The sequence below is a fragment of the Triticum aestivum genome, chromosome 4A (genome assembly GCF_018294505.1).
Source record: "Triticum aestivum cultivar Chinese Spring chromosome 4A, IWGSC CS RefSeq v2.1, whole genome shotgun sequence".
NCBI classification, from domain to species: Eukaryota; Viridiplantae; Streptophyta; class Magnoliopsida; order Poales; family Poaceae; genus Triticum; species Triticum aestivum.
This window is the reverse complement of record NC_057803.1, coordinates 324,265,744-324,283,833: the sequence shown is the minus strand read 5'-3', so window position 1 is coordinate 324,283,833 and position 18,090 is coordinate 324,265,744. Positions and strand designations below refer to the sequence as shown.

Genomic DNA, 18,090 nt, shown 5'->3' with positions numbered 1-18,090 from the left:
TGATCACCTCCCCTAGGGCAGCATTCCAGATGCCGGCCGTCTTCTTTGAAGACCTTGAAGAAGAGCGTCGGTGCCCCGTCGTACTCGAAGTGGCGTGACCTCCCTTCGGGCGGCAGGTGCGGGCGATCGCGCCCCATCCCCGAGTCATAAAGACGTCGCCAGAGTCGACGACCTTGACTTCCGCTTCTGAAGCCTGGTTGCAGCAGCCGTCATGCTGCAGCCACAACTCGACGGGCCCCTGCGGCGGTACCTCCCTCGCCAGAGACCGTGAGAGCCGGATCCATGTGCGCGGCGGCATTGCCGCCCACACCACAAACTCGTGGGCCGTGCCTTCGGATGGGTCCACGGGCGGGGTGGCCGTATGGCCACCGTTTGTTCTCCTCCACGGCTCCGCTCCTCGCAGCGGCCGCGGTCGCTCCCATGGGCAGGGCTTTGCGTGCGAGCATACGCGCGAACCGGGAAGCCCGGTGGAGCGCGTTCGTGCCAGGGCCGTGTTTCCATGGGCACCGCGGTGGCATCACGAGAGCGATCGTGCCTCTTCTTTGGCGGGAGCAGCTCGGGTTCCACCTGGGGAGCCTTTCCCTTCTCCACGACAGAGAACCTCCTCACCGGCGCCATGAACGCTTTGGCAAGACGGTGGGACGAAGAGGACGAAGGAGTGGGCGGCGAGAAGACGAAGATGGGCTGGGGGCTATAGCTGGGGGAAGGCCAACCGCCGGCCACTCATGCCCCGAGCCATGATGGCCTTTCTGCATGCGCCAGGCAGTTGTCAGGTCGGGCAGTTGCCAAGGCAGCGTGGGGAAGTGGAGACGCCCACGTTCCATCAAGTGCCACGCGTCGACTCGGTCCGCAGGCGATTGGGGCCCACGGCGCTTCGCCCTTGCCCTTTGGCTTCGCCTCGAAGCCAAGCCCGAGCGTGCCTTGGGCCCGGGGGCTACTGTCGGCGTTCTGGGAACCAGGGTACCCAGACTTGCGTGCCTGCGGCACATGGTGTGGCTCCGTCTACGTCCTGGTACGGCCCATCTACAGCACCTTCAAGACAAGACCCTCGCGAGGGGCCAAGCCTCGCGAGGCGGGCGACATCAAAACCTCTGGAGGGAGTGGCCTCCCCTGGCTGTGTCCCGAGGAGCGGAGATATCTATGCAGGTGCCCACCTCATGAGGTTGAGGCGACGCAAGCCATGACGACTAAGGCCAGGCAGGCGCCAGTGGGCGCAGAGGAGTAGGTTTCCTTTTTGGTGCTAAGGAGGCAAGCGCAGGCACGGGGTCCCGAGGAATCAGCCAAATGTTTCCATTCCCGTGCAACGAGACCAAGACCGCCAGGACGGCAGGACGGATGTCATCGTTGAGCCCACCGCAGCGTCACGACCAGAAGCTTTGCAGGCGAAGACCACCTTTCGTCAGGATAAGATGTGCTACTTGTCCCCTTTCAAATTGGCCACTGTGGTATCCCTTCCCGCCTACGTTTTGGAGGAAGAGGACCAAGGCCACTATAAATATAGGTTAGCCAACACCGTAGAAGGAGAGCTCTCTCCAGATCAGATCCACACCTCACCAGCTCACACCCACACCAGAGCAGACCTCGTGAGGTTGTTCTTCCCTTGTACTAGTTCATATTCAGCCCCTCGTGAGGCTAATCCACCCCAAAGCAGGAGTAGGGTCTTACACCGTAAGGTGGCTCGAACCTGGGTAAACTGCCGTGTCCATCTTCTTCCTTGTTCATCGAGCTAGGCCGTGGGGGTGACGAATTGGTTGGCTGAAGAGGTTGAGTTCTTCGCACACGCCCCAGAGTTTGAACCTTTCTTGGGTCTGCGGAGCCCTGAATCCGACACAAAGATAGCACCTCGACACATGGAGAAGCGCCGCTCCCTCGGGAGACCTGCTATCGAATGAAATTAAGGGAGTAGGAAAATACTGTATGGAACATAGGAAAAGGGCCAAACGCATTGTATACTGACACCATATCCGACTCCTATCTCTGCACACCCCATCGCACCGATATGGAGCCTTCCATAACCAGTGCTATATAAGGGGTACCAGGGGCATCACAGAAGGGGATCGCTCCCTCACCCTAGTTTTAGCCTACACCATGTAGAAGATTCAGGAGCTTCAGGCCTGGATCTACACCATCATCAGAACTAGCCCAGACTGCCTGACTTGCCGAGGTCCTCCCTCTACATTGTAACTCTCGATATTCTCCACATTTATAAGGAAGGAGCAAGGCAGGAAGTATGGCTTTTACCCACAATTGGGGCCTGAACCCGGGTATATCATGTGTCTTCGTGTTCTGTGCTCAAGACCCTCTGTTCTCCTGACGTGACGTCCCATCGACTACAAATTCCACACTCGCTCTATTACCGCTGTTAGGATCGACGTAAAATCCCTCAACAGGTATGGGTGACTCCATATCGATGCGTGGGGCGTATAGGAGTAGGAGTTGGACTGGTGTTGGTTTACAACACGTATAGCCTTTCCTCAGTCGTAGGGAGTTTCCTTCGATATGTTGTACTTCGATGGGAAGTCTCCTCCGTGGTCGGTGGCAGTCCTCCTTGGTGCGGTAACCTATCTGTTGATTTAGTGGTGGCTGTTGACACGGCATTAAGGTCCCAGGCCATAGGTAATTCTTCTTATCATCGACAATGATAGCGACGCTCCTTTTGCCTTTAAATATGTTAGCTCTGCACTAGTACATCACATACCTTTCTTTGAATATCCCTTCTGACTTGTATGTGTGTCACTTCACCACACTTTCCAAACAGTTCAGGCTCTTTTAATTAGTCATGTAATCATTTGCTGTTTTCTCAAATTCACATGAGGCAAAAAGGAACAATTGCCCATCAAAACAAACCAGAGAAAATCTGGGCTTAAATTTGTGCACAGTTCCTTGAAATCCTAATTTTCCTACTTGCCATAACAGGAAGAAGAAAGCACTGAGGATGAGGAGGATGAAAAGGAGATAGCACAGGGGGAAGCTATCTCCTGGCTTTTTGTGTTGACTATTTGGATTTCAATTCTCTCTGGGTACCTGGTAGATGCCATACAGGTAACAAATTGTTTACATCAGGATAAATATAATCACTATTTTACATTAATGCATTGTCTCCTGCTCGAACTGTGCTTCTTTGCTATGTTGTAACAGGGGGCCTCTGAATCATTAAACATGCCACTGGCCTTTATTAGTGTTATTCTGCTTCCTATCGTGGGGAATGCTGCTGAGCATGCAAGCGCCATTATGTTTGCCATGAAAAACAAACTTGTAAGTAGCCTCTGCTTTCTGCAACTCAATTGTGTGATTCTGTTCTCATCTTTAATCTCTTGCATTCCACAAGGACATTACATTGGGTGTCGCCATAGGGTCGTCAACACAGATATCTATGTTTGTGGTAAGTTCATTTACTCAACAAGATTCAACTATTGTCCTGTACATTTTCAAGTTTTTTTTGCAAGGTTAAACAATTGCAACCAACACCCATGTTGCATGATTTGCAGATTCCATTCTGTGTGGTAATTGGCTGGATGATGGGGGAAGAGATGGACTTGAACTTTCAATTGTTTGAGACAGCAACTCTTTTTATAACAGTACTTGTGGTGGCATTTATGCTACAGGTATGTTTGCAGAACGAGTCAGCATTTATAATGTATTCTGTAGTTTATACAGTTGCCACAATGTACTCCTTTTAGATTTGATCAAGTGCAACTCTAACACTTTAGTCTATGCTTTTTCCAGGAAGGCACGTCGAACTATTTTAAAGGCCTTATGCTCATATTATGCTATCTCATAGTTGCCGCAAGCTTTTTTGTGCACGTTGATCCCAAATCAAGTATGTATTTTTTTCACCTTTCAACCTCCATAATTATATCATCACTAATCCCTTGAGTTTATCTGGTGCTTGAACATAAAGGCTTATTACTCCTTCTGTTCCAAAATAATTGAAGTTTTAGGATTTTCCTAAGTCAAACTTTTTAAAGTTTGACCATGTCTATAGAAAAATCCAGAGAGATTTACAATGTCAAATATATACAATATGATAATATATTTCATAGTGAATCTAATGAAGTAATTTTGGTTTTGTAGATGTTGATATATTTTCATATAAACTTGGTCAAACTTAATGAAGTTTGACTTTGGACAATCTTAGAACTTCAATTATTTTGGAACGGGGGTAGTAAACTGTAATTTGGACAAATAACCTGTTAATTGCTTAAAATTGTTCTGGATTAAGAAATGAAGTGACCAGTGTTTCTGTGCTTATATTCCTTGTCAATTTGAAGTTGATGTGTGCCATGCGTATTGTTATCTGGGGAATTCCTCATGGTAGGCGCAAGGCAGCAGGGGCCGGTTAGGCTGTGGCTTGACAAGGGCAGTTTGATGTCCTGAAGGATGCTTCTGTATTGGTAGTCTCCAGGTTCTGTTAAGGTAGTTTACTTTGAGTTATATTCCAATTAGAGTCGAGAGTATGACAAAGTAGTACTAGTTCGTGTCCTAGACGCGGTTTCCTTGGCCTTGCAGGCTACTACGGGCAAGTTCATCAAGAACTTTGGTACCATCGGAGCCCCGCTCACAAAGCTTCTGAAGAAAGGAGGGATTACGGTGGTGCGAAGAAGTTCAGGCCACGTTTGGTGCGCACAAGCGCCCCCTCAGTACAGCCTCAGTCCTTGATATGCTTGACTTTGGCACTCGCTTCATCGTCAAGTGTGATGCTTCCAGCTCTGGCTTCGGCCCCATTCTTCACCAGGGTGATTTGTTGGCTTTCTACAGCGGCCAACGTGACTCCAGGAGGCAGTCCACAGGCCAGGCTAGGAGCAAGGAGTTCATCTTGGTGTGCAAACCAAGAAGACCTCATGCATGAGGCTGGTTAGGAGCCCAGTAAACCCTAGCTCTCGTCCGGCGAGGCTAGGGGTAGCTCATATCCATCTGTTCCATAAACATAGACAGTACTCGGTAGTCATATCCACCATTCTCTTGTAACCCCCTCGCACGGGGTGCTCCCACATCAATACAAAACAAAGCAGGACTTAGGGTATTACCTCACCATGATGGCCCGAACCTGGGTAAACCCTCCGTGCAAACTCGCCTCTGGTACTTCCGGCTACGCTCGCTACCCTACTGAGGGATCTGATGGTTTTCCGCACCGTCATCTGCGCCTATCAAGTTGTTGACAACGACATTACATGGAGTCTTTTGACTAAGGACCACCGGTGCCTCACCCTCTCACTGGTACGTGGGGCCCGCGAGAGGCAGGAGGACTCGAGTGCTTGGGAGCCTGCTCATGTCAAACGACCAATTGCCTGACAACAGCCACCCAAGTGAAAGATAAGGCGTGTGACTAATTACGTCCAAGTTCATAGTATATATGAAAGGCCACTGTGGTGCCATCCCCTCCCCCTCGATGGTATATAAGGGGAGAGCCGCGGCCAGGAGAAGGGAAAGTCTTTTAGACACAATAAATCAAGTGGTAAGAAGAGAGGAGGGAAGAATAGGCGTGCCTGGGCCAGTACGCTCTGATCACTTAGCTATACCCGAGCACTCCCCAATAGTGTGTGAGCACTTGTACCCTCCATATATCTACCATATAAACGGAACAAGGCAGGAGTAGGGTATTACGCATCATTGCGGCCTGAACCCGGGTAAAAAAGAATCATGTCTTGAGATGGTGATTTAGCTAGTTGTTTGTCTTAAGCGTGTTTTAGCCCAGGGCCAGATCATAAAAAGGAAGTCACCTGACTCTGATATCATGAGATCACACTCAGACAACCTTATATAGGGGGGACAGGGCTAGGGTTAAATGTATCCAGGTCGGTACGATCTAGCCTAATCATACGGGATTACACCAGATCTTGCGACGCGTATTTTCGTATGCCAAGTCTTGATGTGTGCCCCGGTGTATGTCATGGCCCGAGCCATGGGATTGTGGCATCCCATGGCTAATGGGCCGACTCCTGCCTTTGCTGGTACACCCTGGGGGCATGGCATCATCAAGTAGTTTGCAGCTTCTGGTAAGGTAGTCTAGTTTGAGTCAGATTCCAATTAGAGCCCAAAACATGTTAAAGTAGTACTAGTTCCCCCGTGTAAGCTAGAGGCAATCAATAATTAAAGAAGTCTAGTTTCTCTAATCCCCGTTCTCTATCTCTAATCCCGGTACTGATGTAGGGTAGGAACCCTAGGGGCCGATCTTTCACGAAAGGAGCGGATCCCGCGAAGAACACGAGGAACACGAGGGGGAAAAGAGGGAAAACACAAGAGGAAACACTAAACCAACACAAGAAAGTCACACATGTGCTAGATCCTCGAATACATCGGGTTCACACGGTACACAATCAACCAAGGACGATACAAGGGTAGCCGGTCTTCTCCGTGAGGAGGTCTTGATGTTCTTCCCTAAAGAGGGGTCTTAATCCAAAGGGATCTTCTCCGAAGAGACCGCGGTCTCTCACGAGGAGTAGATCCGATGTGGATGAGCGAAGCTCTATCTCTCAAAATGAGCTAAACCAACGCTAACCCTAGTACGGAGCTAAGGGACAAGTATATATAGTCCAAGGGGTAAGTTGGGGGATACATGGGGTAAAACCCCTGTCGCTGCGCGCAGGCAAGGCGGTTGTACCGCTGGGAGCTCAGGCACTGGTTCCTGGAGGCGTTTCCGGATGTGCTCAATGGTTGTACCAGTGCTTGGGGCGGTTGTACCGGTCAGGTGGCTGTTGCAGGGATAAACCGGCTATTAATGTAATGGCAAAAGTGATATGTCCAATACCAAGATGAGGTTACCGTTCTTTGGTTCCTCGTCCGTAAGCAAGAATGGATGACGGTGATCAAGTGGGTGGCACGAATACCAAGATGTAGTCGAGGTGGTCGTTGTTGTTGACGCGTCCGTGGCGAAGATGAGCGGCGGTGATGTCGATGTCGAACCGTACCTCGATAGCCGAAACACAAAAGGATACGGTACCGCAACTCAAATTCTCAAAGCTCGACGTGGCAAACGTGTCGGAGAGCGAAACGGTCCAAAATGGTGGTGGTATGCGGAAGTGGTGATGGTGTATAGTGGTTGAGGCAAAGATGCCAATCGGTTTTGACTGAAACTGGGCGGGGCGGTAGTACCGCTTGTATAGGCGGTAGTACCGCTGGGGTTGGAAAAAGATCACAAGATCTGGATCGGTGCGGGTTTTGGGGCGGGCAAGGGTAATTTCGAGGTCAAAATTCGAGCGATATCATGGATGGAAGGTGGAGAAAATTAGGGAGATGCTAGGTCCACAAGTAACAAGGCAAATCCCCGGATCAAATCCAACAAAATCCCAACACACCAACAAATTACAAAAAAAAAATTGGGGTTATTTTTGTGAGGAATTTTCGAATTAGGACGAGAAACAACAAAAACTAGGCTAGAAACACAACGGGGAGGCTCCGAAATCGTGATCAATCTGGCTCATGATACCAAGATGATGTAGGGTAGGAACCCTAGGGGCCGATCTTTCACGAAAGGAGTGGATCTTGCGAAGAACACGAGGAACACGAGGAGGAAAAGAAGGAAAACACAAGGGGAAACACAAGAGGAAACACTAAACCAACACAAGAAAGTCACACATGTACTAGATCCTCGAATACATAGGGTTCACACGGTACACAATCAACCAAGGACGATACAAGGGTAGCCGGTCTTCTCCGTGAGGAGGTCTTGATGTTCTTCCCTAAAGAGGGGTCTTGAATCCAAAGGGATCTTCTCCGAAGAGGCCGCGGTCTCTCACGAGGAGTAGATCCGATGTGAATGAGTGAAGCTCTATCTCTCAAAATGAGCTAAACCAACGCTAACCCTAGTACGGAGCTAAGGGACAAGTATATATAGTCCAACGGGTAAGTTGGGGGATACATGGGGTGAAACCCTTGTCGCTGCGCGCAGGCAGGGCGGTTGTACCGGTCATGGGCCGGTTGTACCGCTGGGAGCTCAGGTACTGGTTCCTGGAGGCGTTTCCGGATGTGCTCAGCGGTTGTACCGGTGCTTGGGGCGGTTGTACCGGTGCTTGGGGCGGTTGTACCGGTCAGGTGGCTGTTGCAGGGATAAACCGGTGTTGTACCGGCCTTGCACCGCTTGATGTCAGAAGCTTGACCGGTAGTTGACCGGTGGTCGAGCGGTTGTACCGCCCGGGCGGTAGTTGGGCGGTGCATGGGCGGTTGTTTCGGGATTTCTGAGGTGGGATGATGTTCTTCATGCTCTTGATCTCCTTCTTGCATCGTGACTTCTCTTGGGTTGCTTACTTGGTACCTAAGCACACAAAGAATCTCTGTTTGAGGTAGTAGCCATGTCTCAAGTGGGTCAAAGGGAAGTTCAACAAGGAGAGAGTTAACCTCGTTCTCAATGGCTCTCGTATGGGCTCTTGTCATTGGTCCAAGTGGTGTCGTGGGAGATGTAGGTAGGTCCATGGGGATGACCTTGGGATGCTCCGCATCATCTCCCGTCCCTTGGGGAAGATCCGTTCTCGGATCGAATTCTTCATCACCATGGAAGGGCGAGAGGTCCTTGACATTGAAGATATCGCTCATGTTGTACTTGTCACGGGGGAGGTCGATCTTGTAAGCGTTGTCGTTGTAGCGTGCAAGCACCTTGAAGGGTCCGTCCGCTCGTGGTCGAAATTTGGACTTGCGTTCTTGTGGAAAGCGGTCCTTGCGAAGGTGTAGCCACACGAGATCACCAATATTGAAGACCATGGGGTGCTTGTTGATGTTGCGCTTGGTCGCAAGTCGTTGTACTTGGCGCTCGACGGTTTGCCTTGTATCTTCATGCACCTTCTTGAGATGGGTCACTCGTGCACTTGCGTCCAAATTGATGCGCTCTTGGAGTGGTAGGGGAAGAATGTCCAATGGTGACAACGGGTTGAATCCGTAGACTACCTTGAAAGGGGTCTTGCCGGTTGTTGAGTGCCTTGCTCGGTTGTAGGCGAACTCGGCGATAGGTAGGCACTCCTCCCACTCGATGTTTTTCTTAATGAGTACTTGAAGTAGAGCGGAGAGTGTGCGGTTGGTCACCTCTGTTTGGTCGTCGGTTTGAGGATGGTAAGCCGTGGAGAAGAATAGCTTGATTCCGAGCTTGGCGCATAGGGTCTTCCAAAAGAAGCTTAGGGACTTGATGTCGCGGTTCGAGACGATAGTCTTTGGCACTCCGTGTAGACGCAATATGTCTCTACAAAAGAGATTAGCAACATGTGAAGCATCGTCTATCTTGTTGCAAGGAATGAAATGTGCCATTTGAAGAAACGGTCCACAACGACAAATACCGAATCCTTCCTATTTCGAGTCCTAGGCAAACTAAGTACAAAGTCCATGCTAATGTCTTCCCATGGTTGATATGGAATGGGTAGAGGCATATAAAGGCCATGGGATTGAGCTTTGGACTTAGCTTTGTGACATGTAGAGCATCGGTTGGTGAAGCGGTTGACGTCGCGAAACATCTTGGGCCAATAGTAGTTCTTTGAAAGCGTAGCGAATGTCTTGTCTCGTCCAAAATGTCCCATTAAGCCTCCTCCATGAGATTCCTGCAAAAGCAACTAACGAAGAGAAGACTCGGGGATGCAAAGTTTGTTAGCTCTCATAAGATATCCATCTTTGATGTAATAGTGTTCCCAAGAAGTATTCATCAAACACTTGGCATATGGAATAGCAAAAGTAGGGTCATGCTCATACAAGTCTTTTATGTGCTCAAAGCTAATGACATCCAATTCAAGTTGAGTAAGAAGCATGCATATGCGGGAAAGAGCATCCGCTACAATGTTTTCCTTGCCTTTGATGTACTTGATAACATAAGGAAAAGACTCAATAAATTCACTCCATTTAGCATGACGCTTGTTCAACTTGGTTTGGCCCTTAAGATACTTGAGAGTCTCATGATCGGTATGAATGATAAACTCATGGGGACGAAGGTAATGTTCCCTTTCATGCAAGACTCGCACTAAAGCATATAGCTCTTTGTCATAGATGAGGTAATTGAGTTGCGTTCCGGAAAGTTTCTCACTAAAGTAAGCTATAGGGCGCTTCTCTTGCGTTAACACACCTCCTATGCCATTACCACTAGCATTGCAATGAATCTCAAAGGGTTTGTCAAAGTTGGGTAATGCAAGCACGGGAGCATGAGTAAGCAAATTCTTAAGCTCATTGAAAGCGGTATCTTGGGATGGTCCCCAAACAAAAGGCGCATTCTTTTTCTCAAAGCATGGAAAGGAGAGGCAATGGTGCTAAAATCCTTCACAAAGTGACGATAGAAACCCGCAAGGCTAAGAAAGCTACGCACTTGTTGCAAATTGGTAGGTTGTGGCCAAGTCTTAATAGCATTCATCTTGGACTCATCAATATGAACACCCTTAGAAGAAACAACAGAACCCAAAAAAACGAGCTTGTCAACGCCAAAAAGGCAATTCTCCATATTAGCATAGAGATGCTCTTTTCGAAGAGTTTGCAAAACGGTTCGTACATGGGTGACATGCTCCTTGAGAGACTTGCTAAAAACAAGGATATCATCGAAGTAGACCACAACAAACACACCAATGTAAGGGCGAAAAACATGATTCATAAGACGCATAAAAGTACCTGGTGCTTCCAAGAGACCCATAGGCATGACTAACCACTCATACAAGCTAAACTTGGTTTTGAAAGCGGTTTTTCATTCATCACCCTCTTGTATGCGGATTTGATAGTAACCACTCTTAAGATCAATTTTGGAAAAGATAGTGGCACCGCTAAGCTCATCGAGCATATCATCAAGGCGTGGAATGGGATACCTATATTGAACGGTGATAGTATTGATAAGTCTATAATCGGAGCAAATGCGAAAGCTATCGTCTCGTTTTGGCACAAGGATGACCGGAACGGCACAAGGGCTCAAACTTTCACGCACATGTCCATGGTCTATGAGATGCTTTACTTGCCTTTGTATTTCTTTGGTTTCTTCGGGATTGACGTGGTAAGGAGATTTGTTCGGAAGCGGCGCTCCGGGGATGAGGTCGATGCGGTGCTCAATGCCTCGTAGTGGAGGTAGTCCCGGAGGTAGCTTGTCGGGGAAAACATCGTGAAATTTCTGCAAAAGAGAAGACAACACTAGAGGAAGAGTGTGAGAAGTGTTAGTTTGTGGTGCATTGTCCTTGCACACGAGGACGTAGTGTAGGACACTAGATGGGTTCTCACACACTCCTCTTATCTCGCTTTTGGTGGCAAATAGGACTAAGTTCTTCTTTTCGCTCATCGTGGAGGTGTCCGATTTGGGCTTGTGGCGCTCACTCTCTTTTTGGTGGCTCGCTCTTTCACTATGATCTCCACGATGGGTGGCTTGCTTGTCGGCGATCACTTGGCTTGGCGACATTGGACGGAGGACGTACTCCTTGCCCTTCATCTTGAAGATGTAGTGGTTCGTTCGGCCGTTGTGGATGACTCCTCTATCAAATTGCCATGGGCGTCCAAGGAGAATGTGGCAAACGGTCATTGGAACGACGTCGCACTTCAAGGTGTCTTCGTAGGCGCCAATTTTGAAGGAGACTTGTACTCGATGCTCGACTTGGATAGTGCCGGAGTCGCTAAGCCATTGCACTTTGTATGGATGAGGGTGCTTCGTCTTGGGCAATTGAAGCTTGCAGGGGCGGAGCTCTGTTGGGGCCAAACTGGGCCATGGCCCGCCCAGGATTTTGGCAAAACTAATTTTACATATGCATCTTCGTAGCCCAGCCCAACTAGCACAGCGCATGACATCCCCATCCTCTTCCCGTCTCGAGCACGTAGTCGCGCCGTCTCCCGGATCGGGGATCATCGGCCATTGGAGCGAGCCGCCCGGCATCTCGCAGAGCAGCCGCCACCCACCATCTCTCGGAGAAGCCGCTTCCCGTCGGGATCTCGCGTCAATGTCGTCAACGTCCCTGCCCTGCTCTCTCACCCTGAACGAGCGGCGACGACATCTGGGCGGCCGCGCCGTCGTGGTGCCGGCAAACTGCTGGCGCATAAGCCCCTTGCGGCCTTGCGTCTGCTCTCATCCAAAGCTCCAACATCCAGTCCTGCCAACATCCCTGCGCTGGTGCATGACCCCGACCGGACTGGATTTTCTTGAGGACACACTGACACATAACAGGGCAGCACTGGTAAACTAACATCTTGCCCCAAATTCCATGTTTGATAAGCAATAGTCTGACTTCTTTCAACTCCTTACATCTAATGATAAGTAATAGTCTGATCTTATGCAAATTGCAACCTAGGTAATTATGGGAAGGATAATCAGACATGGAAAAGAATTTAGTTTGGTTTTTAAAAGAAAAAGAGATGACATAACTCAAGTTGAGGAAGAACATGTATTGCCCTTGCTTGAATTAGCTAACTTAATGGTGCTTCATTGTTTGTATTAGCTAACTTAATGGTGCTTCATGGAATCATGGTTGAATATATGTTGCCGTGTATATATGTACATATCTGATTGCTCCATCTTGTAACTTTGCATAATATAGTAATATACTAATGCTTATGATTCAGATTTTTTTAAATGTGTTCTTCTTTAGTCTGGCCCGCCCAACATTTTCTTTCAAGCTCCGCCATTGGGAGCTTGTAGCAAAGTTCTTCACTTGCGAGGTTATGACAACTCCCTCCATCGATGATGACCTTGACGGATCATCCATTGATGCCGGCCTTGGTATGAAAGATGTGGCATCTTTGGTCTTCTTCTTGGTGATGTTGGAGAGTCGAGACTTTGGAGACAACAAGAGCGGGATTTGAATCTTCATCGCAAACGACTTGTTCTTCTTCACCGTTCACTTGCCGGTGCATGGCGACTTGCTCAAGAGCGTCCATTTCTCCTTCACTCATCGAGTCATAAGTGCCGTCGTCGTTGAGGATCATGGTCCTCTTGTTGGTGCATTCGTAGGACTTGTGGCCTCGGCCTCCGCAAGTGAAACACTTGAAGGAACTCGTCTTGACGGTCTCATCGGTTGGGGTTGATGATGATGAAGCTCTCGGCTTGAAGTTGCTCGTAGTAGGATGACTTGGAGTTGACGAGGCTTTCTTTGAGCTCGACTTGTCGATGTTGGTACTAGAAGGCTTGGTAGTCGGTGATGGAGTCGTTGAAACTTGGTTGTTGGAGAAGCCGTATGACTTGGATGAGAACTTGGCATACTTGAAATCATCTTGCACTTGGCGTTTCGCTTTGGTAGCTTGATGCACTAGCTCGATGAGGTTCGAGTATGGTTGGAAATCGGCGATCTTCTTGATGGAATGATTGAGGCCATTCAAGAAACGTGCCATTGTTTGTTCATCATCTTCCGTGACGTTGACTCTTATCATGGCAATCTCCATTTCCTTGTAGTACTCTTCAACGCTCTTGGTTCCTTGCTTGAGGAGTTGGGAGTTTCTTGAAGAGGTCGCGGTTGTAGTAGGTAGGCAAGAATCGTGCTCTCATGACATCCTTCATTTGCGCCCAAGTAGTGATGGGTGGTTCACCTCTTGCCTCACGGCGCTCGATTACTTGTTTCCACCAAATGAGGACATAGTCTTGAAACTCAAGGGATGCCATCGCAATCTTCTTCTCTTCTTCATAGTTATGTAAACGGAAAATCTTGTCAACCTTCAATGCCCATGAAAGGTACTCTTCGGGATCGTTGCTTCCGTTGAACTTGGGCATGGTGAACTTGAGTTTGCCGTAGCGTGCTCTTCATTGTGTTGGGGTCATGGATGATGATGCCCGTGTTGTAGATGATTGTTCAACTCGTGGTGCTCTTGGCGCGGAGGGTTGTCGACCTCATGATGCTCTTGTCGTGGAGGATCTCCAATGTCTTCATGTTCTTGATGTACTTGATGTTCTTGGCGAGCTTGTGGAGAAGCTTGTTGAGCTCGAGGAGGAACTTGAGGAACGTGACGGTGCAGCGAGCTTGATGTCGTCGTTCATGAATTTATTCGCGAAGTGCGTCCTCTTGTTCACGGGCTTGTCGGCCTCGGTCGGCTACGGCTCGACTTGAATCTCGTAGTGCTTGTTGCGCTGCAAATGCTTGAGCGTCACGAAGTTGTTGTTCTTAACGTTGTGCCTCGGCATCTTGTACATCTTGATGTAGACGCGCGCTCTTCCTCTTCATGTTGGCGTTGTCTTTGCTGTTCTCGTGCTAGCGCGAAAGCCTCTTGGGTTTGACGTTGTCGTCGCTCTTGAGAGTCGGTGTCGCGTAGAGAATTGAGGCTTGCTTGACGATCGTTGTGCGCGGCACGGCGTAGTGTTCGAAGTCGGTGTATTTGAGCTGGAGAGGGTGAAGTCGGAGTGTCGACTTGAATGGCTCCTTGAAGTGGAAGAAGAGCTGTTGCGCAACAAAGCACGAATCTCATCCATTCTTGCGTCATTCTCTTGCTGGTGATCGTCGAGCTTGTGGTCGAAGTAGTCCCTTGTACGTTGCTCGGAGAGTCGCAAGTCGGCGACGAGGTTGTCGATGCGTTCACTCATAGCTTGTTGCTCTTGATGCAAAGCACGTTGTGCACCAAAGAGGTGACTCTTGGTGACGAAGGAGTTCATGTCGTCGTCTTGCTTCATGAAGAGTGGGTTGGTAGAAGTACTTGGCCTATCCATCATTCCAAGACAAATGTGAGTGGTAGAAAGAGAAGAACAAATACCAAATGTACCTTGACCGAAGTTGAAAGTGGATCGATGATCACCCCAATGTAGGACAAGGAAATAGTACAATTAGTACTAGCTCTTGTCGGTTTCTCACACCTACACAAGTAAAAGGTTATGGTGGAGCTTGGTTAGGATGGTGGCACAAAATTTGATGCAATTGTAAGTGAGCTTCAATAATGTTGGAAAAGATTCGCAAGATGCAATGTAATAAGTAGACCAAGCAATAAGGTACACGGAAACACACACGCAAAAAGATAAGTGGGGTCGTGTAACCAAGGGTGAACCAAATGTGGAATCCACAAAAATGCTCTTGTTGCACAACGCTAGAGAGACGCTAGCACGATTACACAATAGGCGGATACAAGAACTTGTGCACAACCTACTTAGCAAAAATGTAACGACTTCTATCCCAAGTATGCTCTATGCAAGGTGTTTCTATGATATGATCCAAGATGATCGAGTATGGCAATCTTAATGTTGTATGATGCTATGGTTCTTGCTTAAAAGCTCTTTGCTTATCTTTCCTCTTTGCTTAAAAGCTTATTTGGCTCTTTGATGTTTGAGCTCTTTTCTCATGCAATGCTTGAGGAACCAAGATAGCAATTGTGTATGGGATGACAACTTTGTGACACAAGAGATGATGCCAATATATGCAACAATGATGTATGTATGCTATGGGAAGTATGATCACTAACGTGCACAAGTCTCGTTGCCGGTAATACTCAAAGGCTAGTCTTGTTGGGTAAGCAATGCAAAGGAGTAAGGCTATGATGGCTATCAATGTAATGGCAAAAGTGATATGTTCAATACCAAGATGAGGTTACCGTTCTTCGGTTCCTCATCCGTAAGCAAGAACGGATGACGGTGATCAAATGGGTGGCACGAATACCAAGATGTAGTCGAGGTGGTCGTTGTTGTTGACGCGTCCGTGGCGAAGGTGAGCGGCGGTGATGTCGATGTCGAACCGTACCTCGATAGCCGAAACACAAAAGGATATGGTACCGCAACTCAAATTCTCAAAGCTCGACGTGGCAAACGTGTCGGAGAGCGAAACGGTCCAAAATGGTGGTGGTATGCGGAAGTGGTGATGGTGTATAGTGGTTGAGGCAAAGATGCCAATCGGTTTTGACTGAAACTGGGCGGGGCGGTAGTACCGCTTGTATAGGCGGTAGTCCCGCTGGGGTTGGAAAAAGATCGCAAGATCTGGATCGGTGCGGGTTTTGGGGCGGGCAAGGGTGATTTCGAGGTCAAAATTTGAGCGATATTATGGATGGAAGGTGGAGAAAATTGGGGAGATGCTAGGTCCACAAGTAACAAGGCAAATCCCCGGATCAAATCCAACAAAATCCTAACACACCAACAAATTACAAAAAAATAATTGGGGTTATTTTTGTGAGAAATTTTCGAATTAGGACGAGAAACAACAAAAACTAGGCTAGAAACACAACGGAGAGGCTCCGAAATCGTGATCAATCTGGCTCATGATACCAAGATGAGTAGGGTAGGAACCCTAGGTGCCGATCTTTCACGAAAGGAGCGGATCCCGCGAAGAACACGAGGGGGAAAAGAAGGAAAACACAAGGGGAAACACAAGAGGAAACACTAAACCAACACAAGAAAGTCACACATGTACTAGATCCTCGAATACATAGGGTTCACACGGTACACAATCAACCATGGACGATACAAGGGTAGCCGGTCTTCTCCTTGAGGAGGTCTTGATGTTCTTCCCTAAAGAGGGGTCTTGAATCCAAAGGGATCTTCTCCGAAGAGGTCGCGGTCTCTCACGAGGAGTAGATCCGATGTGAATGAGTGAAACTCTATCTCTCAAAATGAGCTAAACCAACGCTAACCCTAGTACGGAGCTAAGGGACAAGTATATATAGTCCAAGAGGTAAGTTGGGGGATACATGGGGGTGAAACCCCTGTCGCTGCGCGCAGGCAGGGCGGTTGTACCGGTCATGGGGCTGGGAGCTCAGGTACTGGTTCCTGGAGGCGTTTCTGGATGTACTCAGCGGTTGTACCAGTGCTTGGGGCGGTTGTACCGGTCAGGTGGCTGTTGCAGGGATAAACCAGTGTTGTACCGGCCTTGCACCGCTTGATGTCAGAAGCTTGACCGGTAGTTGACCGGTGGTCGAGCGGTTGTACCGCCCGGGCAGTAGTTGGGCGGTGCATGGGCGGTTGTTCCGGGGTTTCTGAGCTGGGATGATGTTCTTCATGCTCTTGATGTCCTTCTTGCATCGTGACTTCTCCTGGGTTGCTTACTTGATACCTAAGCACACAAAGCATCTTCGTTTGAGGTAGTAGCCATGTCTCAAGTGGGTCAAAGGGAAGTTCAACAAGGAGAGAGTTAACCTCATTCTCAATGGCTCTCGCACGGGCTCTTGTCATTGGTCCAAGTCGTGTCGTGGGAGATGTAGGTAGGTCCATGAGGATGACCTTGGAATGCTCCGCATCAGGTACCTTCCGCTACTGCACCGGCAACGGGCCGCCTTGCCGATGACCCGTCGGCCCCCAAGCACCCCCAGTCCACTGGATAGCCCTCAGATCCAGGGGCTGTTCCACATATTGTTATGTACATTGCTGATCTTTTAACTCTTTAAGCACTCTCAGAAATAATGCTATCTGTCACACCAACTCAGTGAGAGTTTCTAATGCCATATGGTATGTACTTGGCCGGAAGCAACCAACTTATTTTTAAATGTCTTGTTTGTACATTAAGTGGTTTTACTGTTGCCGCATCCACTAACCATGTTCATTATTGGCCTAAAGCAGGTGACAACAAATGACAAGTTCCCAACAGAACTGTGAAGTGATAGGGAAGGCTACTATCAGAATTGCAGATTTAGCATGTAGCAATGTAGCACCCGCGGATTCCTGAGTTTGAAGAACTTGCTGGTAGCAGCATCCCACATTAAGGCTTTAAGTTTCAGCTTGAAATCACAAGGCGCTGATGCGGCTTTTTTAAGATAGCAACGGCATCACCCTTCGAGAAACTGTAACTATATGGAATAGCGCACGAGGACCACTAGTCTGTATTTGCTGTAAGCTACACCTGGTTGCAGTTTTGATGATGTTGTTACAGTTTGCAAAGGAACTGACTACACTCTGCAGTCCAAGGGACACTGGTAGTTATGTAAATGTTCTATCACCGAATATAATATGGAATGGATTTGTTATGTCACGACGGTCTTTGCCGCAATGCTTAGCTCTTTCCATTATACAGATCAATTCACTTCCATATACTGAGACAAAGGAAAATAACGTGGTCGGACTATAATTGAAGAGGTCAGTTGATGCTGGCTGATCAGGTCTCTAGTACTTTCCGTCTCCACAAGGCTATGTTTGGTTGCTAGGGTGAGAAATTCCAGGGTAAAAACAGCACGGGAGTAATTTTCTTCACAACTTGAAATCCACGGGCATCGCCGAGCAAGAGAGACCCGTCTCCAACCTCGGATTAACCATGCAAATCAGCATAGCCAGCCGCC

At 48.5% G+C, this 18,090-nt stretch overlaps 1 protein-coding gene across 4 annotated transcripts in view; it reads left to right on the top strand.

Moving 5' to 3' along the window:
- LOC123086045 (vacuolar cation/proton exchanger 2) overlaps window positions 1-17,786 on the top strand; it is a 39,372-nt gene extending 21,586 nt beyond the window's left edge. For 3 of the 4 annotated variants that reach the window (XM_044507741.1, XM_044507738.1, XM_044507739.1), the window contains 6 exons: window positions 2,917-3,042; window positions 3,139-3,255; window positions 3,329-3,382; window positions 3,489-3,605; window positions 3,727-3,820; window positions 17,375-17,786. In XM_044507741.1, the coding sequence (XP_044363676.1) occupies window positions 2,917-3,042; window positions 3,139-3,255; window positions 3,329-3,382; window positions 3,489-3,605; window positions 3,727-3,820; window positions 17,375-17,391 (525 nt within the window). In that variant the 3' untranslated portion in view covers window positions 17,392-17,786. The remainder of the gene's footprint in view (window positions 1-2,916; window positions 3,043-3,138; window positions 3,256-3,328; window positions 3,383-3,488; window positions 3,606-3,726; window positions 3,821-17,374) is intronic. The other variant, XM_044507740.1, reaches the window with a different exon arrangement.
- Window positions 17,787-18,090: the final 304 nt, after the last annotated feature.